Here is a 19,906-nt window from a genome sequence, read left to right on the forward strand (position 1 = left end):
GCCCGGAGCTGAGTGCCCGTTTTGTTCCCTGTCTCCCTGGGGCAGCTCGGGCCTCCCACATTGACCCTCTGCCCCCGCGGCCACAACAAGCAGAGTGTGAGCCAGGCGGGGAGAGGGGTCATCTGTGGGTCACAAAGGTCACTGGAGCCTCCGTGGTCTCACAGAAGGGAGGGGCCGTCTGGCCGGGGATCAACCCAAAGATGAACTTTAGGGTTCACCTAAAGTTGTAGGGAAGGGTGCAGGGTGGAGGTGGAGGGAATTTTAGTTAGACACTAGCAAGAATCCCCCTCAATAAAGGCTGGCAAATTCACTGGAATAAATGCAGAAGGGAGGCTTTCCGGGCGCTTTCAGAATACAAACCGCCAGGCGCTGTGGGACCCTTTGCAGAGAAGCGCTGGGCCCAGAGACCCGGGTTCTTACCCTGGCTTAGCCACTAACTCCTGTGTAACCTCGGTAGTTCCCCTCTCTGCGTACCGGCTTCCGCATTAATGGGCTGGGGTCCCACCGAGGCTGAGGGTCTGCGGCTCCGGGGTCCGAGGCTCCGGCGCGGTCAGCTCCTCGGCCCGCGTCCCTCCGCGCCCCCCAGGCCACCCGGCCAGGCCCTCAGCAAACGCGTGGACATGAGGCGAGGGGTTCCTTTAAAGGCTTCCGCCCCGCCCCTGCTGCCGGCTCGGGCTTTCGATTGGTGCATCAGCCTCGGGGGCGGAGCTAGGGGCGGAGCCGGGACTGGTTCGGGGGCGGAGCCTCCGCCGGGCCGGCCCCCGCCCCCTTTGTTCGTGCGGCGGCGGGAGGCGCTGCGGGCTGGAGGTGCGCGCGCGGGAGCCGCGTCGTGGGTAGCGGGTCGCGCCCGGGCTGTCAGCTGGCTCCGCGCCGCCGCCCGATGGCTCGAGGGGGCGCGCGGGCCCGGCCCCGGGGGTCCTCCGCCGGCCGCGTGTGAGCCCTCCGCCGGCCGCCCGCGAGCATGTCACCTCCAGCCGCCGCAGCCTCCGTCCGCAGCGCCCGCGCCCTCGCCTCTAGCAGCCGCAGACGCAGCCGCAGCCGCAGCCGCCGCCCGGGGCATTGGCCCCCAAGCCCCCGCCCCTGATCGACTCGGGACCCGGCGCCGAAGCACCATGGCGGGCCAGGGGGACTGCTGCGTCAAGGTGGCCGTCAGGTAGGACGGGCGGCGGGGCGCGTGCGCGGAGGACTCGGCTTTGTCTCGCGTGGGCGCGGGGCGGGGGTCCGGGGGTCCCGGGGAGCCGCTCGACCCGCAGTCGGCGTCCGCGGAGGTCGGGCTGGCCAGGCTGGGGGGCGCCGCGTGCTGGCCCGGCCCCCGCAGGGATCGGCGGCCCCGCGGGCGGCTGGAGGTGGCTTTGTTTGGGTGGTAATTTCGGGCCCCTCTTGGGAGCCCTTAATGATCAGAAAATCGAATAAACAAGGAAATCCGGTATTTCACACCCAGCCCTGGCCCAGGCCGGAGCGTCTGTGTGTTTCCTCTTCGCCTCCCCACGGGCTGCTGTCTCATGCGGGCACAGTGGATGGGGGGAAATTTCCCTGCATCCACCCTAGCCGGCTGGTCCTGCGCTCATGGTCCAGCTGGGGAGGCAGCACGTCGCCCCCGGGCCGGTTCCGCAGACAAAGATCGAGTGCTGCACGAATGGAAGGGCTGGGATGGGGCCTTGGCCCTCCTTGGGGAGTCCGCCGCTTTGGAGAGAACCCTGCCGGCCCTGTCCCAAGAGGGGCTGGGGCTGGGAAGGGAGGATGGGGTGTCTCCGAGGTTCTGCCTCTGAGAGGGCAGGATGCTGTGACGCTGATGCCCATCTTCAGGCCTTCAGACAGAACTGAGCGGGGCAGGGCCGCATGGACTTACCTGGGTCTTGAAGGGACATAGAGGCAGAAGTGAGGTGGGCAGAGGACAGGGCACCTGGAGGTGCGGGGCTTTGTGTTGGGTGGGGACACTTCACGCCATGTCACCCCTCCGTTTTTGATTTGGGCTTTTCTCTTTGAGGGGGTCTGATGGTGGGAGAGTGCCAGTCTGGGACTGATCACCAATGAAGGGATGGTGGAGGACATCATTCAGCCCTGTGTGATGGGGGTGGGAGTCTGAGACCGGGTCTAGGGTGGGTCTGAGCAGGTCTCTGGTTTCCCTGGGTTGTAGATGACCCAGATTCCAGGATTCCAGGGCAGTCACTCGGAGATGACTATGGAAAACACCCCAGGGCAGGTGCCACCACCCCCTCCACACACACACCAGCCACCTGGTCAGCCCTCCGCAGCCCGGAGAGGGTCCGGGGACTGCTGACCACAGCTCTGGGGTTGAGGGAGGGAGACCGAGGTGCCCTCCCCCCACGTCCCCCACTGCACTCAGAGCATCATTGGGCACAGACTTGTTGGCTCCGGACAGCCTGAGACAAAGAGGAGCCCCAAAGGTGCCCGGTGGGCTGGCTGGGCGGGGCCAGGCTGCTGCGTGGCTGACTGTGTGGCAGGATCCCCTGGAGGGGCGAGGGCGAGGGCACGGTGTGGGTGGCAGTGTGGGAGTGGGAAACGTAAATAAGACAGCTGCAGCAGAGTGGGAGAGTCTGGGTGCATCATAAAAGGAAACTGAACCGGGCCTGGGAAGGAGGGCACTGGGGGTGCCCCTCCCAGGGGGCTTTCCTTTAGACTCCATCTTACCCGAGAGAGCCGAACAAAGCCCCCCCCCCTCCCAGCAGGGCCCCCAGGCTAGACTGGGGCAGCGTAAGACGTGGGAAAGCCCATGGCCTTGGCACCTTGTGCAGAGTGAGGAAGAGCTGGTGTTCCTTTCCCACCACCGCCAGAAGTTCCCGGGACCCTTCCCGCCCAGAGGGCACCGTGCCTGCCCACTGCTCCAGCTTCTGCCAGTGACAGGCGTCATCTCTGCTTCCATGGAGATGGCCTTGGGGGGAGCCGGACGCCCCCACTCCTTGCCTCTGTTGCTGATCTGGTTGGAGGGGTGGGGAGATTTGAGCATCAGAAGAGCCGGGCTTGCAGGCCCTCCTGGAAGGTGAAGGCCCCACCCACTCCCCCCCTCCCACCCCAGCCCAAGCGCCCAGCCAGGCACACGCCAGACCTCCGTGCGCAGCTGGCCGTGGAGGGCAGACAATGCCTGGACAGAGCCCAGTTTCTAATCACAAAGCTGAGGACAGGACCTGGCTTGGGCTGGGGCTGGGACGGGGAGCAGATGGTGCCACTGGGGGGCTGTAGGGGAGAATTCTCCGGGCTTTGGGGTCCCCTTCAACCCCCCATCCCCACCCTCGGCAATCGCTTGTCCCACTTAAAGGACTGGGTGGTGGGCTGGAATAGCGTAGAGCATTGCTGGGAAGCCCCAGGGATTTGGAATTGCCAAGAGCCTAGCCCAGCACGCGCTGAGCTGTCTTTTTGGAAACCCTTTCTTATATCTAACTGAGAATAACTAATGGCAAGCCCTGGGTCCAACTCTTGAGACAGGGAGGCCGGGAAAGAGACAGACTTGGTCTGGGCGGTGGCGGGGTGGGGGTCGGGTGTCGTGTGTATGTGTAAGGGTGGAGGTCCGGGAGCTGCTAGACTAGGTAAGAGGTGCTAGGCCCAGGGCTCTTGGCCCTATAATCTCTCCGGATGAGGATCAAAGCTGGCTTGTCTGCGGAGCCACGGGGAAGGCCAAGGGGGTGCAGAGCCAGAGGAGGCGACTTTCAGGACCTGGGGCTGTGGGATAAGGGGAGAAGGTGTGCGTGTGAGCAGACCCCAAAGCCCCACCCCAGGCCACCCTGGAGTCTGGCCCATCTGCCCCCGAGCTCTGCACCGAGACTCCCAGGCCAGCCCCTCCAGCCTGCCCAGTGATACGTTTATCCATAAATCCCCTCGTACGATAAGGACTCTCTCAGCTCCGAGGCTGGCCTAGGGGCCTGCTTCTACCTGGGGCCGGGGTTTGGGGGGGACCCTGGGGACAGCTGACTTGCCCCAGGCTGCAGAAATATAGGCCTGACTAGTGGGGGGAGAAGGGGAAGGGGTGGCTGTTAAGAAATGCCAGTCGGCAAAGTTGAGATTGGGGAAGGAAGCCAAGTCACGTGGTGCATTTATTTAAGACCCTTTCAAGCCCCCAGCTCTGAGCCCCCAGCCCTCGGGGAGCCCTCAGGGTGGCCTAACCCCCTTCCCCCTTATCTTTGCCTGGTTTCCTTAAGCTTCCTTCCTTAGTCTGCTAGGGTGGGGATGGGGGCTCTGCCGGTTCCACATCCATCCCTGGACACTGCAGGGTCAGGCAGGTGCTGGAAAGGGCATGGGGCGCACCAGCCAGGGGCCCCGGGACAGTCAGGTGGCACCCCTGCTCTCTCGCTCGGGTTCTGTAGCTGCAGTTATTCCCCTGGATCCAGGCTCCTCTGAAGTCTCAGTGTCCGTCTAAATTTTGAATCAAGAGAATCGGTGGTTTGGGACAAAGACACTGAAGACAGAAAAAACTGAGTGAGGGTGGGGATGCCGTGCCTCAGAAACCCCCTTCCCCGCCCCCTGCCCCCACTCTGGTGGAGTCCAAGGCCAGTCAGGGCCAACCAGTGCCGCCTGTGGCCCCTCCTGTCCAGTTCACAGACCTGGGAAACTGAGGCCCAGGCAGGGCCTCCTGTGGCCAGTGGAGACCTGAGAGTCCTGGTGGCGGGCTTCTGCTGCAGAAATAGGGCTTATGTCATCACCAGGAAGTGCAGTGTAGTAACCGCAGGCCCCGGAAGCGTGCCCCCCACCCCGCCCCAGCCAGCCTGCCTGATTGGCTCTCAGCCTTTGAAGACCTCATAAGGGGGGTGGGGGCAGGGGCTGAGGAAGTGGCAGAGGTGACATGTTCCTGGCGCCCTTATTCCTACAGCTCTGCGGGCAGAGGGCAGGGCTGGGGCCCACGAAGTCGGTTACTGGCTGGGTCGTGGGGCCCCATTTCTGTTTCTCCTTCTGGGCCTCAGTTTTACCCACTGTAGAATGGGATCAGCGCTTTGTGCTGGTTTGGCCATTTGTGAAGAGGAAAGGTTTGGATGCAGTAGAAGGTGGCCGGTCCTTAAAGGGCGACTCTTGAGAAGCTAAGTGCGAATGAAATGTTTTAAAAATAAGCCCTTGGGCTTCCCTGGTGGCGCAGTGGTTGAGAGTCCGCCTGCCGATGCAGGGGACACGGCTTCGTGCCCCGGTCCGGGAAGATCCCACGTGCCGCGGAGCGGCTGGGCCCGTGAGCCATGGCCGCTGAGCCTGCGCGTCCGGAGCCTGTGCTCCGCAACGGGAGAGGCCATGACAGTGAGAGGCCCGCGTACCGCAAAAAAAACCAAAAAAAGCCCTTAAAGCGTATCTAAGCGGTGTCTCTCTAGGTTAAGCCACAGTGACTGTGGTAAAAAGAGGAATTCACCTCCAGCCCTTGGATTGATTGATTGATGATTGATTGCAGGAAGCTCGCTGTGATGGAAGGACTGAGCAGGGAGGGCGGGGCTGGGCGCTGTCATTTCCTGCACGCTCACTGAGCGCCAGGTGTCACGCCTGCGTTGTCCCACGGAAGCCCGCGAGGTGGCGGATGTCATGCGCATGGTGGAGATGGGCACAGGCTCACAGCCGTAAATGGAGGCGTCTGGATTTGGACCCGGGGCACCCTTGCTTCCAAGCACGTGCTCCTCACCCTGCTCCACGTGGCCTCGTCATCCGGCTGCTGATTCGCTCTTTCTGGGCACCTCTGTGCCTCCGTTTCCTCCAGCCCTTTCCGCACGTCATGGCCGTGACCGCGAACGCGGGAAGGTACTCGGGGAGGCACACAAGGCTGCGCAGATGTGGCAGGTGAGGCTGGCTGGGCCTTCTTTGTGGGCTGCCTGTCCCCACGTGCTCCTAGTTTGGGGGAGTTCCTCCCCCCCACCACTGGGTGGGAGCCACCCTTCTCCCCTGTCCTGAGATTCACGCAGCTGCCCATGGAATTTGTTTTCCTGCCTGAGTGCCACCTCTCCGCCCTCTAGGGAAGTTCCAGGACAGCCAAGTCTACACCCACCCCCACCGCAAGTGTCCGTGGGCTCCTGTCTCCTTTAACCTCTAGCCCAGCAGCTCCTTAGGAGGAGGCGGGGCCCTGAGAGGCTGCCGGGCTTCCTGCTGGGGCGGGGATGCTCGGCCTCGACCCCGGGGGCTAATTCTCTGTCCCAGGGGGATGGGGCAGTGGAGCTCAGTGGCAGGGGCCACGGAGCCCACAGCCCGTGGCAGCACTGTTGGCTGCAGCGTCCTGTCCTCTGGAGCACTCCCTCTCTCCCCTTGCTGCTCTGCGGGTGGAAGGGATGGAGGGCCACGGTTCCCCATCCCCAGACCCCCGGATGCCTGAGCCCCTACCTCTCTGCCATCCTCGGTGGAAGCCCGCCATCAGAGTGGTGGCAGAGGCCACCAGTCCTTCCTCTAGGCCGGACTGGTCCTTCCTGAGGCTGGAGTTAAGGTGCCCCGAGGAGAGCCTGGCAGGGCGGCTGGGGACCAGGGCCAGCGGGGTGGGGAGAGGCTCAGGCCAGGCGCCTGTTGCTGTGCATTCCTCAGCAGGGGAGTGTCCCCAGGGCCCAGTCCCCACTGAGCTGTCCCCCACCAGATGCAGATGCCGGCACAGCTCTGGGCTCTGCCGCGTCTCCTGGGAGGTCATGGGAAACCCCTGCCAGATGCCCCGGGATGCCGGAGCACAGCTGAGCGGGCTTCCCTGAGCTGGGAACGCCCTCTGGCCAGGCCCTGAGCTGCCGCTCATAGGCTCACAGGCCTGCAGGCTCGTGTGGCCAACAGCAGGCAGGGGCCTGTGAAGCTCCGGATCGGGTCTGGCCGCCCTCGGCCCCTCCTCGCTCCAGCTCCTGCCCTCCCAGCCCCTCCGCCCGCCTGCTTCCTCCCCCGGGCCGGCTTCGGCTGTTCTAGGGGTGCCTGGGCCCAGCTGAGATCCCGATGCCCTGGGGGGGTGTGGATAAGACTCCCTGCGCCCTCCCCCATTGGACGGCCTGTCTGGGCATTCCTCAGAAGTCAGTGGCCAGAACCCTGGATGAACAGAGAGAGAGAGAGAGAGAGAGGTTAAGGGCATCCTCAGGAGGGAAGAGGGTCGGTGTGCGGAGCCCCAGGTTTCCTGTAGGTTCCCTCTGAGTGTCTGCACCACTCCCTGTGCTCCCGGGAAGATGTGTGAGGGCAGAAGTAGGCAGAGGGGGCTGCAGACCCCTTTCACCAGGCTGAGCTCTGTAAACCCATGCCCTTTGACCCCGCCATACAAAGCCTTCTTGTTTGGGGGTTCAGAGCCAGTCTTTTCCCTGCGGCAGCCTCAGGATGGCTGGGCTGGGGAGGGTCTGGGAGGCCAGGAGAAGGGCCGGTGGGGGGACACCAGGGCCCTCTGGCTGTCCCGGGGCTCCCCACACTGCACCCCTGCAGCTGAAAGGGCCAGCACCCCAGGCTGGACCTGCCACCCTGCTTCAGAGAGGACTGGCCCCCACGGGAAGACGCCTTCTCTGCGCTAAGTCGGCTAAAGCCCCGCGGGTGTCTGGGAGGCAGACTCCCCAGAGAGAGCAGGGATTTTGCTTCCAGCCGCCTTCCCGGAGCTGGCAGGCTGCCACGGTGGGAGGAGGAGGGAGAGGAGAGGACGCCTGGTAAAGTGGGTGCCGCGGAGGGAGGTGGGCGCCGTGCTCACGCAGGGAAGCAGTCTTCTGCGTCCTCAGCCCCCTGCCTGCCCGGCCCAGGCCTTGGCTTTCTTCACTACGGAATGGGAAAATGCTTCCCCAGCAGACAGCTCTCAGCCCTGCTGGCAGCTGGCAGCAGGATCATCTTTCTCCAGCCCACCTCTCTCCGCGCCAGGGCTGCTTAGAGGGTGAGGCCAGACTGGGCACAGTCAGGCTCGGTTTGAATTTCACCTCCACCATTAGGAGTGTGTGACTTCGGGCTTGTTCAGATTCTCCTTTCTGGGCCTCAGTAAAGATGGGTCTTTACACATGACATGTGTTCATGCAAGTAAAGGAGCTCCACGCATAGGTTCTCAAAAGATATTAGGCACTGTCCTTATCAGATGAGGCTCGGGTGGTATCAGTGACCCTGATTCCAGAGGAGGAAGGTTGCACATTCTTCCAGGCTCCCCTTCCCAGGGCTCCACAGCCTTTGCAGGCGGGAAGTTCCTTCTGCCAGCTTATCTGAATCCCTCCCGCTGTAGCTGATTTCCCCTTTGGTCTGGCTGTGTCACTGGTGGGGACGAGGTGATCCCTGGCAGGTCATGGCATGGCTGAGTGATCTGGTGTGCCAGGCAGACAGGAGGTCCTGGGGCTCCTCTCGGTGTCCCCTGCCACACACACACACACACACACACACACACACACACACACACACACACACACGACGGAGGCCACGACAGCCCAGCTCCAGATGAAGCCATGCACGCCGACTGTGGGCTGGCCTGAGGAGGGGAGGCCGTGAAATCTGGGCCACCTTGGGAGCAGCACACCCCAAGACGGGGCGCTGGGTGTCCTTACTTCTCTGGGCCTCCCTGGGCTGACCCACTTGCCCAGGGGCTCCTATTCAGGGTTCCAGAAAGGTGTTAGGGGGTCCTGAAGGAGAAAAGAGCAGATAGGCTTATATCCCTGGGGCTTTTTCCAAAGGGACTAACTAGTCACATGGGTGACCGTGGCCATCTGAGGGGAGATTCTATTCCGGGTCTGTGGTTCTCAGAGACTTCAAGGTGAGGCCTGAGAGGGTGTCTCCCAGCTGGAAGCCCCCAGAGTGACATTACTCACGGGTGGGCAGCTGCATGCGGGCTGGTTCTCCCTCCTTCTGCACTGAATCTTCAGGCCCACAGCCAGGAAAGGTGGTCTTCCTAGAAGACGTTGTTACTAATTAGCTGTGTGACCTTGAGCTGCGTTAATTCTCTCTGAGCCCTCATTTGTAAATTGGGGCGGGCGGGGGGGATACCCCCCTTAGAACGTGTGCAAAGTGTGGCAGGTACAGCGACCAGCAAAGAGGCATCTTACTCCCTAAGTGCGGGGTTATTACCTACTGGGGAATTGAGTCAGCAGAGAGGTAATGGGGTTCCAGGTCCCAGCAAAAAAGGGTGTCAGGAATCAGACCATACATCACAGCTGGAAGAATCTTCTAGGATTCTGGAACAGTTCTTGGTTAGTTATTTTAATATCACGGCCTGTTACCTCTTAGAGAAAAGTAAGACTTCTTCGAGGGGAAAGAGCCTGGGGGCCGCATCCCTAGGAATTCTGGGCAAAGATTTGGGGGCAGGCCAATGGGGGATCAGAGGAGGGACCGGAGGCAGCTGATCGGGCAGGACGGATTTCACCTGAGAAGCTGAGCTACACCCACCGCCCCTCCCCCAGCCCAAGGTTACTGGGCGGAGCCCTGGCCAATGATTGGCCGGCTTTGTGTGATGTCGCCGAGGACTGGGTGGGGTGTGGGGCTCCGGCCGGCTACCCTTTGAGGGAGGGACTTTTCCTCCTGGGCGGTATCAGCATCTCCCGGGCCTGCCTGTCTCCCCTGTCCGCCCCTTCCGCCCTGTGCCGGCTCCCCGAAGAGCCCAGGGACCGCTGAGCTCAGCGGCTGCCGCAGGCCTGGGCTCGGGCTGGCGGCCTCTGTCCCCCGCCTGGAGCATCAGCCTCTGAGGGGGCGGCCACGAGCGCCCGCAGTCCCTCTGCGCCAGCGTGTGTGGACAGATACTAAAATCACCCACCACAGCACCCCAGCCCCGCCCCGTTGCGCACCGAGGACCCTGGGCCAGATCCCGCCTCCGAAGAGCTAGCTCCGCCCCTTTCTCCGCGCCCCCGCCCCCGCCCCTCCCACCGCCCTCTCTGCGGGTTGCCGAGTGGCGAATAGACCGGGCTCTGTTCTGGGAGATTCCGGGCCTTTCTTAGTGGGGCCGTCCGCCCGCCCTCCCCCTGCAGGACCTGGAGAAGGGATGGGGAGGTTTGGGGGAGATGGGGCTTGGGGTGAGGTGCCCATGGGTGACATTCAGGGGGGTCTCTGGACAGAAATGATACTGGACGTTGGGTCCACAAAACTTTGACAAAAACAGACAGCACGGTTTGCCAACTTGAGTTTCCAAACATTGCATTAAATCATGATCTCTATTGATTACTGAGTTTTTTTCATGTTCCCTTAAATTTTGCACTTGAGGCAAATACCTCACTCACCTCACCCCGGCCCTGCATCTGGCCCACAGCACCCAGCGTCCATGGTTTACTGGCAAGACCCTGGAACCTGGTTCCCACCCCTGACCTCCCGCCCGCGCCCCAAGGGAGGAACAGGGCTGGGAGTGGTGTCATCCTGCCATCCTGCCACCCTGCATAGCCGGAAGCAGCCTCCTTCCCCTCATCTGGGGCGGTGATGCTGGCGGAGGGCCACTAGCTCTCAGGGCAGCCCACAGTAGTGACCTCACCCCAGGCGGGGCCGGGACAGGAGCTGCCGGAGGGGAGGGCGATGGAGTTCCTAGAAAGTTAAAGCTGGGAAGAGGTCATCCAGATGACACAGGAGGAAGCGGGGGCTCCTGGACCACAGGAGGATGGGGCAGGGGCTTGTCCAGGGACCGTCTTTATCTCCTGCCTGCAGGGCCTGGGTTCAGATTCTCCACTGGGCAGGGTGTGGTGGGCAGGCACCCCAGGATGCCCGCCCCTGCTGGACTGTGCCTTGAAGGCTGGGTGCCGGAGCCCAGCCTGGCGCATGTGTGAGGCTGTGGTAGGACTCCCCCCGGCTGCCTCCTGCCCCTAATGGTGATGTGTGGAGGGAGTTTATATATCCACCTAGACATTGAGTTTCCCGGGCAGGAGGCAGCTGGACAAGTGGAGAAGCCGCAGGCTTCAGACGCCCAGCTTCCCTGTATTTACTGTGTGTGACTCAACTGCTTCAAGCCTCGACGTTCCTCTCTGGACAATGGGCGTTGAACTCCCTAGGTCATCACCTCCCTTAAGTGAGGTGGTCCGTGGCCGGTGCCTGGCCCGGCACCTGCACGTGGAAAGCATCCATGCAATCTTCATTCTCTCTGCCGCCATCTCCGGTTACTCATTCAAGGCCCATTCCTGGGACTAACACACTCCCCTCCTCATCCAGGTCAGTGGCTTTGGTAACTAGTGACTCATCCTGGGCCCGTGTCCTCTGTCCCCCAGCTGGTACCCCATTCTCTGCATAGCAGTACTCACCCTTCATACCTGCCAAGCACACTGGTGCGTAGAATGGGGCTGGCTCTCTGACTGCAGAGCACCCCACACCAGGATGTGCCAGGCTCTGGAGGGTCCCAGGGTGAATGCTGGCTGACCCCGTGACACCTGGGGTCCCTCCTCTACGCCCCGTCCCCTAGGCTGCTCTTCTGGCCGCCCTCTTGGTCTGGGGGCTGGTGGGTGGGGCAGAAGCTGGCCCCTTGTCAACGGACTCTGCCCGGCAGGGCTGCTGCTCCCCTCCCCTGCTCCCACTGGCTCCCGGGACCCTGATTCAATTTCCTCCAATCACCAGCATTGCCATCTGCCTGTGGTAATTAAATGGTGTTTGAACTGGATCCAGAAATCCCATCGCAAGCAGCCCACGTGGCAGGGAGGGCGTCTGTGGGAGCTGGAGGGGCCTCAGAGGCTGCCCCCCGCCAGGCCCCTGGTCCCCCTGGGAGCCCTGGACACCCTGGGCCCCCCGGGCCCGAGCTCCTGGTTTCCTGCCTGAGGCCCGGTCCCCTCTGAGGTCACTGCCTGGCATGCTGGGTCCTGTCCCTCAGCCACGTGAAGCACGGGAGCATCGAAGCAGCAGAGCATGCACCGCCCGGGCTCAGACCCTGCTGCCCCTGCTGCCTGCGACTGGCCGGGCGCCATCTATTTCCTCGTCCATGGTGGGGACCACAGCGTCCCCCTCGGTGTGGTCGTGCGTGTCAGCCGCCACCACCGGCGGTGCAGGTGGGAGCGCTGCAGCCTGGGCGTCTTACTGGCAGGTCAGGTTTCTGGTCTGCAGGTGCAGAAAGGATGGGTGGAATCCACAGCTCCCTTCCCAGCCAGAAACCAGTCTGGGGGAGACTGAGAAGCTAGATTCTCACTTCAGCCTGGTCCGGAACAGCTGGATGAGGGGAGGGGGTGGTAGCCTCCTTGGACGTCCGGACCTGGCAGCCTCCATGGTGTGAGGACCTGTCCACACCTCAGGGGAAAGGCTGCTGAAGGAAGGCCACCATCCATGGGTGTGAACTGGACCTGGGGTTCTAACCACCTGCTCCCCCGGCCTCTTTAACCCCCTCGCAGCAAAGTGCAGGTAGCAGGCCCAGGTGAGCACCTCACCTGGCCTGCAGTTCTGAGGGGCCTCGGGGGCTGGACAGCCGGGGACAGGGACAGGATGGCGGCTTGGAGGGCCCGCCTCTGCAGCGAGGCGCCCCGAGGTCCTGGACGCCTGCCGGCCTGGCCCTCGCACTCTTTTCTTCTCTTAGTAAATGTTGGCTTAGGGAGAGGGATGCTGACAAGTAGCTCATTGTGAGAGGCCGGCAGAGGGGCTGGCTTTGTGAGCCCATGAGCGCGGAGCCTACCCCCCGCCTTACTTTAGGCATCAGGAGGCGCTCCCCGCCAATCCCGACACACGCATGCTCACTGACTCACACTTGGTTGCCATGGGGACCTCCTCCGGCAGTGGCTGCTTGGAAGAGGGGAAGGGGCGGCGCATGGAGACGGCCCTGTCCAAGGCTGCGCCCCCCCCCCCCCCGGCTTAGCCCTGATGCCGCTTGCCTTCCTCTTTAGCGGGGAGCCCCCAGGGTCCGGGATGCGGCCCCTTCTGTGGCTGGTGCCCCTGCCTTTCTCCAACTTTTGCCTGGACCTGCTCCGCAGGGCTGTGCCTGGTCTGGCGCCCTTGGCTCCCTGAGAGGAAAGAGCTTGTGCCTGTGACTGTTCCTCCGGCATCTGGTAGAGGGGGGCGGGTCCTGAGCTGCGGGATCCCTGCAGCCCCCGCAGGCCTGGGCAGAGGCGCAGGTCTCCTGTGGAACGTAGCCCCCGGGGGAGCAGCCAGGCCTCGCCCTTCCTTCCCCTGCCTGGTCTTGGGCTTTGCCTCCCCGGAAGGGGGCCCGCTGCCTTCTCTCCCCCGCTCCGTGGGACAGACTCACGCGCTCCAGTCGGGAGCGTGTGCTTTCATGTCAGTCAGACCTGTCACGGTCCGTTACACAACCTTGGGCAAGTCATTTAAACTCTCCCAGCCCCTGTTTTCTCCTCTGTAAAATCAGGCAAATCATACATCCCTCGCCGGTTTATGGTAACGAATACATGAATTCATTTAGGTAAGATACCTTGAACGTAGATTGGATACACAGAGTGCTCATAAAATGTTAGCAGCTGCTGCTTCGGGGGGTGTCGACGTTACTATTGCCGTTATTGTTAGCGTAGTATTACAAAGCTGCCCTCATCCTAGGTTTCCTTCCTTCTCCTCCCGCTTGTGGGGCAGGAGGGGCCTGGGGGGGTGGAGGCTTGGTGGCAGGACGGGGAGGACGGTGGCTGCAGTCCCCCCGCAGCTGGGTCTGACCCAGGACTCCCCCCACCCCGGGCAGGATCCGGCCCCAGCTGTCAAAAGAGAAGATTGAGGGCTGCCACATCTGCACGTCAGTCACCCCGGGGGAGCCGCAGGTCCTCCTGGGGAAGGACAAGGCCTTCACCTATGACTTTGTGTTCGACCTGGACACCTGGCAGGAGCAGATTTACTCTACCTGCGTGAGCAGGCTCGTGGAGGGCTGCTTCGAGGGCTACAATGCCACGGTGCTGGCCTACGGGCAGGTAAGCTGCCTCCTCCCACCCACAGTCACTGCTGCCCCGGGCTCCCTGTCTGATGGGAGGCAGAGCCGCGCTCAGAGCAGCTGAGACGCAGCTGCGGTTTTGTGGTCCGAGGGTGCTGCTGCGTTGCTGGCTGCGGCTTTGGGACCAGGCCGGGCAGGGACCCAGGCTGGGAGGTAAATGAGGGGACGCAGCCGGGGTCCGGGGCTCGCTGGCGCCCCCAGGGTGCTGGGTGCCACCCTCCTTCCATCTTTGCCCACGCAGACGGGGGCCGGGAAGACGTACACTATGGGCACCGGTTTCGACGTGGCGATGGCGGAGGAGGAGCAGGGCATCATCCCGAGGGCCATCGCGCACCTCTTCGGGGGCATCGCTGAGCGCAAGCGGCGGGCACAGGAGCAGGGGGTGGCCGGGCCCGAGTTCAAAGTCAGCGCCCAGTTCCTGGAGGTACCGTGGCCTCGTGGGTGGGCTGGAGGGAGACGGGGGTAGCAAGACCTGGAAGCTGGGCTCCCCGCCAGGGCCGCAGGAAGAGCCTGGGGAGCCAGGGAGGCATCTGCATGTGACGGAGGTTCCTGCTGTGGAAGTATCCCCGCCAGAGCCGGGGGGCCACATGGTGGGACACTGAAGGGGCTTCCTGCCTCAGACGGAGCTTGAGTCAGTGAGAACCTGTAGGATCTCTTCAAACCCTGACTGATTAGAGCTCCGACACGTACCAGATGTGTGCCCTTGGGCAAGTCGTTTCACCACTCTGCAAAATGGGGGTGACGACACCTACTTCCTAGGGGTTTCAGGGGATGATGAGGAAGCACCTGCCCAGCACACGGTGAGACTCTAGTTCTCACCCCTTCTGGCCTCTGCTGGGCCCTCCCCAGCCTCAGAGCGGCCTGCCCTGTCCCTTTCTGGTTGAGGTCCTTCCTGACCCTCTGAGCCTTTTCTAACCCCAGAGCAGGAAGGTCCTCCTGAGGGGCCTTTCTGGCATCTGGCCCTGCCTCTCCCTGGGAGGATGTCCGGGTGCCGAGCCCAGGGACCGTGGCAGCTGGGGGCTTTGGGGGTGGGGAGGGGACCTCTGGCCTGCCAAGGGGCCTCTCAGAAGCGTCTCCAGGAAGGCCGCCGGGCCTGGGTACTTCCCGTGAGGCCCGGTGTCCCCAGGCTCCTGCTCTAGCGCACCTGGACCGGGCAGCGCCAGTTCCCAGTGTCCGAACTCCAGCCCACGGACCCACGGCCCTGGGACGTTGGCTGGGTGTGGGGCCACCCTGGGCTCAGCCCCAAAGAGCAGTTCAGTACCTAGAAAACCCATGCCAAAGGGTGACCCACAAGGGGTTAAATGATGCCATGCGTCTGTCCCAGCAGACAGACAGACACCAAGGCCCCCATGTCTGCACCGGTCCCTGCCGTTTCCTCTTCCCCTTCCTGTGGGGTATTTCTGTCCCTTTAAAGCCATCAAAGCCTCGGATGTCCGAGGGCTGTGGCCTGCCCCTTCCCCCCTCGGGATTCTGTTGGCCACTGACCAGCTGCCCCATCCCTCCTGCTCTCCAGCCCCAGCCCCCTGCATGGTGCAAACGCCAGCAGGTGAAACTTTCCCTGCCAGCAACTCCAAACACAAGAGTGTGCAAGCCTGAGACCCTCTGAAATGGGGTGCTGCTCCTGGCCAGGCCTCCTCCCGTGGTGGCGTCCCCAGACTGCTCTCCATCCCGCATTCCTCAGCCCCCAGGGACCACAGGGATAGGACAGGGCGCTGCTCAGCTCTCCACTGAGTTCCACCCCCCTCCCTCCTGGAGCCACACCTCCACCCCCCTTTCCTGCCCTGTAACATCCCAGGCTCTGCCCCAACCACGGTCACATGCTGTTCGTCCACGTGAGGACTCGAGTCCCCTTGTCCCCACCAGGTCCTTAGCCCCCCACCAGGGCTGAGCGCTGGGTGCCACTTCCTTGGGGAGTGGAAGGGCTCTCAGGATAGCCCTCCCCGGGGCCCAGCTGCCCTACACTGTCCAGGGGAAAGATCCCGGAGCCAGAGCCCAGAGAGGACCGGGGGTGGCCAGGTCGCCTCCCAGAGCCTGGTTTCCACACCTGCAAAGCAGAGCTGGCCTGTGACACAAGAGAGAGCCCCCGGGGCCCCTCCGCACCCACCTGCACCCAGTGGCTGTCTTCCGCCCGCACAGCTCTACAACGAGGAGATCCTCGACCTCTTCGACAGCGCCCGCGACCCTGACGCCCGCCACCGCAGGTCCAACATCAAGATCCACGAGGACGCCAACGGCGGCATCTACACCACGGGCGTCACCGCCCGCCTCGTCAGCTCCCAGGAGGAGGTGAGCATCTGAGGAGCCGCCCGGGGGCTGGGGGCTGGGGGCCGGGGGCCGGGCTTTGCAGCCAGCTGGTCCTCACGTCTGCGCTCCCCAGCTGATCCAGTGCCTGAAGCAGGGCGCCCTGTCGCGCACCACGGCCAGCACCCAGATGAACGTGCAGAGCTCCCGCTCCCACGCCATCTTCACCATCCACGTGTGCCAGATGCGCCTGTGCGCCCGGCCCGACCTGGTGAGGAGCCCGCGGCCGCGTGTCGGAGGGCGGGGTGGGGACGGGGCCTGCCGGCTTGCGGACCTTTCCTTTTCTCAGGCGGGGAAAACCGGCACGTGCACGCAGTCAGATGCGCTGTGTGTGTGAGCCCCCCAGCCACGCTGCACCCCGAATCCCGAGGGCAGGGGCTGAGAGCAGAGGAGCCCAAGGCGGGCGGGGGCCGGGAGTCACACGCCCCGCTTCCCTGCAGGTGAACGAGGCCGTGACCGGGCTTCCCGACGGCACCGCTCCCTCGGGCGAGTATGAGACGCTCACCGCCAAGTTTCACTTCGTGGACCTGGCGGGCTCAGAGCGGCTGAAGCGGACGGGGGCCACAGGCGAGCGGGCCAAGGAGGGCATCTCAATCAACTGCGGCCTGGTAGGCACGCGGCGGCCAGCCCGGCTCAGCCTCAGACCCTCCCCAGGCCCCCCTCGGGCCGGCTACTGGCCGGAGCCCCGTGTGTCACTGCTGTTGGGCCTCTGGACCTTCCCCCTCCCCCTGTCCCCGACCGCCTGACGTCACCAACCATCACACATCTGCCTTTAAACCCTCAGGGAGCCTGAGGGCTGCTGGGGTCAGCGGGGCAGGTCCTGCGGCTCACGAGCCGCTGGTCCCACCCCCTCCCTCCCTGGGTGCTCTCGAGCCAGCGCCGCCTGTGGTCTCCCGCAGCTGGCCTTGGGCAACGTGATCAGCGCCTTGGGGGACCAGAGCAAGAAAGTGGTGCACGTGCCCTACAGGGACTCCAAGCTCACCCGGCTCCTCCAGGACTCACTGGGCGGCAATAGGTACCTGCCCACCACTCCAGGGAGGGGCAGGGGTGAAGGCGCAGGGGCACACTGGTGGGAGGGTTGGAGGCAGAAGGCCCAGTGGACAGGGGGCCCTCCCGCCCCTGTGGGCCGCAGGCCTCGAGGTGCCCGTCGGCCACTACGGTCGGACCCAGCTTTCTCATCTGCACAGCAGGGAGGGATAGTCCTAAAGGAGGTGTTAGAGCCCAAAGGGGAAAATAGACGGGGGCGCTAAGGACACACACAGGGCCATGATTTCGGCGATGACACATCACGGCCTCCCTCGCTGTGGTCACCACTGTTGGAGTGGAAACCTGGGCTAGGTAGTCCGGATCCCCACGTCCCAGGTTCTGCCCAGGTCCTGCCCAGGTCCTTAGGGCTTCCAGGCGGGAGCGGGATCTGCTCTGAAGTGATGCTCCTGGGCCGGCCATGCCCTCTTCCCTCACTCCCCACCCCACTCCCCCATGCTCCCCAGCCAGACCATCATGATCGCCTGCGTGAGCCCCTCTGACCGGGACTTCATGGAGACGCTCAACACGCTCAAATACGCCAACCGAGCCCGCAACATCAAGAACAAGGTGGTGGTGAACCAGGACAAGACCAGCCAGCAGATCAGTGCGCTGCGGGCCGAGATTGCACGCCTGCAGATGGAGCTGATGGAGTACAAGGCGGTGAGCGGGCCCCCCCCCCACCCGGCCTCCCCGCGCCCTGGGCATCGCCATGTGCCAGCCGCGGCGCCCAGTGCCAGGCTCACCTGGTGGGTGACCTGCGCATACGACGTCGGAGCCCTCAGGGCTTAGAATATGAGAGAAGGGAGAGCACACCCCTGCTTGCATAGATCTCATGTGTAGGGCAGACGCTCTGCTGGGGTTTCCCGTCTGCTGAATATGCCGTGTTGGACCAGGTAAGACTCTAGGCTGCGGCACAGAGTGAGGAGAGTTGATGGGGGCCACGTGAGTGGTCCAGCGTGCCTGGGGGATGCTGCAGGAGAGGGTTGGCCCTCCTTGCTCAGGTGGTCAGGGAGGGCCTCATGGAGGAGGGGACCTTTTATATGGATCTTGAGGAATGAATGAGACACCAGCAAAAGGAAGTGGAGCAGGTGTCCTAGGATGGCAACAAGCCGCGTGCAAAGGAACAGAGACAGGAAAAACGAGTGCCTTAGGGGGTGCGTCCCATTCTGTGCGACTAAGGCAAAAGTCGCCAGCTGTGGCCCCTGGCCCGAACCTAGCACACAAGTGGGTTTTGGTTTGACTCGCCCTTTGCTTTAAAAGAATGCAACGTAGTTGTCACGCTTTCTGAAAATCAGGGAGTTTCCGTTTTCCTTTAAAACTCTGAAAGATGTAACGATCTGGAGCCGAGCTGGCTGGAGTGGCCCAAGTGGCTGCGCCTTTTAGACTGAGGGCGACTCTGTGCTCCAATCTCCACCCCTCCCTGTAGTCTCACACCCAGACTGCCGTCCTCCTTCGTGCCACCCACCGGGGCCCTTCGGGTTCCCACCCTCGGGTTCGTGTCTGGGGAGGCGGGAAGGTGAGCAGTAGAGAGGGAGGTGGAGTGAGAACACAGTGGCCTGCAGTGGCTGGTCACAAAATGTGGACTTTTTGTTGTCACTGGGGCCACGGCAGGTTTCTGAGCGCTGGGAGGTTGGCAGGGCCGCCTCGCCGAGGGAGGCGCCGGGGCGGGGGTGGCGGGGAAGAGTATCATCACCCCACCTCCCCGCCCCTGACCCCTCGCCCCGCCCCTCCTCCCAGGGCAAGAGGGTGATCGGGGAGGATGGCGCCGAGGGCTACAGTGACCTGTTCCGGGAGAACGCGATGCTGCAGAAGGAGAACGGGGCCCTGCGCCTGCGGGTCAAGGCCATGCAGGAGGCCATCGACGCCATCAACAGCCGTGTCACACAGCTCATGAGCCAGGAGGCCAACCTGCTCCTGGCCAAGGCCGGTGAGTCAGGAGCACCAGGCTGGCTCCGGCGCGGGCGGGCTGGGCCCTCCGCCCCCCACCCAGCCCGGGACGTGGGGCGTGCAGGGCGGCGTTTTCTTTCTCTGAAAATGTGATCATATGTACTGTCCTGTGACTCCCTTTCCACTTAGCATTACGCCGTAGGGATCTTTCTGTATATTTTTTAAAATTATTATTATTTTTGGCTGCGTTGGGTCTTCGTTGCTGTGCGCGGGCTTTCTCTAGTTGCGGCGAGCGGGGGCTAGGCTTCGTTATGGTGTGTGGGCTTCTCATCGCGGTGGCTTCTCTTGTTGTGGAGCATGGGCTCTAGGCGCACGGGCTTCCGTAGTTGTGGCACGCGGGCTCAGCAGTTGTGGCTCGCGGGCTCTAGAGCGCAGGCTCCGTAGTTGTGGTGCACGGGCTTCATTGCTCTGCGGCATGTGGGATCTCCTCGGACCAGGGATCGAACCCGTGTCCCCTGCATTGGCAGGCGGATTCTTAACCACTGCGCCACCAGGGAAGTCCTGGGATCTTTCCGTACTAAAAACATACAAGCCTACTTAATGCTCTTCAGCTGCACAGTGTTCCATATGTGATGGCGACGAATAATTTATCATAACAGCCTCTATTGATGGATGTTTGCCTGTTTCCAGTCTCGCCGTTAGCATCTGCGCCTGTGTGTCTCTGCGCCCACAGACAAGTCCCTCTTTGATAGATTCCTCCTTGAAAAAGGCCCTGTTGGAGGAGACAGTGATATAAGACCACCAGCTTGGAGCTAAGGTCCTTGCTGTACTTATTATCTTCACTGTTCTTCCTCCCTGCCACCCCCTCAGGAGACGGCAGCGAGGCCATCGGTGCTCTGATCCAGAACTACATCCGGGAGATTGAGGACCTGCGGTGAGTGAGCCCCTGCGCACCTGGGCGCCCTGGGGCCGAGGCAGTGCCGCTCACCCGCCCCCCAC

General features: G+C 63.1%; 1 protein-coding gene across 2 annotated transcripts in view; it reads left to right on the plus strand.

Moving 5' to 3' along the window:
• The first annotated feature begins 488 nt into the window (after window positions 1-488).
• KIF21B (kinesin family member 21B) overlaps window positions 489-19,906 on the plus strand; it is a 44,089-nt gene continuing 24,671 nt past the window's right edge. For both annotated transcript variants that reach the window (XM_060126513.1, XM_060126523.1), the window contains exons 1-10: window positions 489-1,153; window positions 13,451-13,673; window positions 13,935-14,117; window positions 15,830-15,979; window positions 16,071-16,205; window positions 16,435-16,602; window positions 16,894-17,009; window positions 17,485-17,680; window positions 18,758-18,947; window positions 19,778-19,841. In XM_060126513.1, the coding sequence (XP_059982496.1) occupies window positions 489-1,153; window positions 13,451-13,673; window positions 13,935-14,117; window positions 15,830-15,979; window positions 16,071-16,205; window positions 16,435-16,602; window positions 16,894-17,009; window positions 17,485-17,680; window positions 18,758-18,947; window positions 19,778-19,841 (2,090 nt within the window). The remainder of the gene's footprint in view (window positions 1,154-13,450; window positions 13,674-13,934; window positions 14,118-15,829; window positions 15,980-16,070; window positions 16,206-16,434; window positions 16,603-16,893; window positions 17,010-17,484; window positions 17,681-18,757; window positions 18,948-19,777; window positions 19,842-19,906) is intronic.

Source organism: Lagenorhynchus albirostris, chromosome 2, assembly GCF_949774975.1.
Source record: "Lagenorhynchus albirostris chromosome 2, mLagAlb1.1, whole genome shotgun sequence".
Taxonomy (NCBI): Eukaryota; Metazoa; Chordata; class Mammalia; order Artiodactyla; family Delphinidae; genus Lagenorhynchus; species Lagenorhynchus albirostris.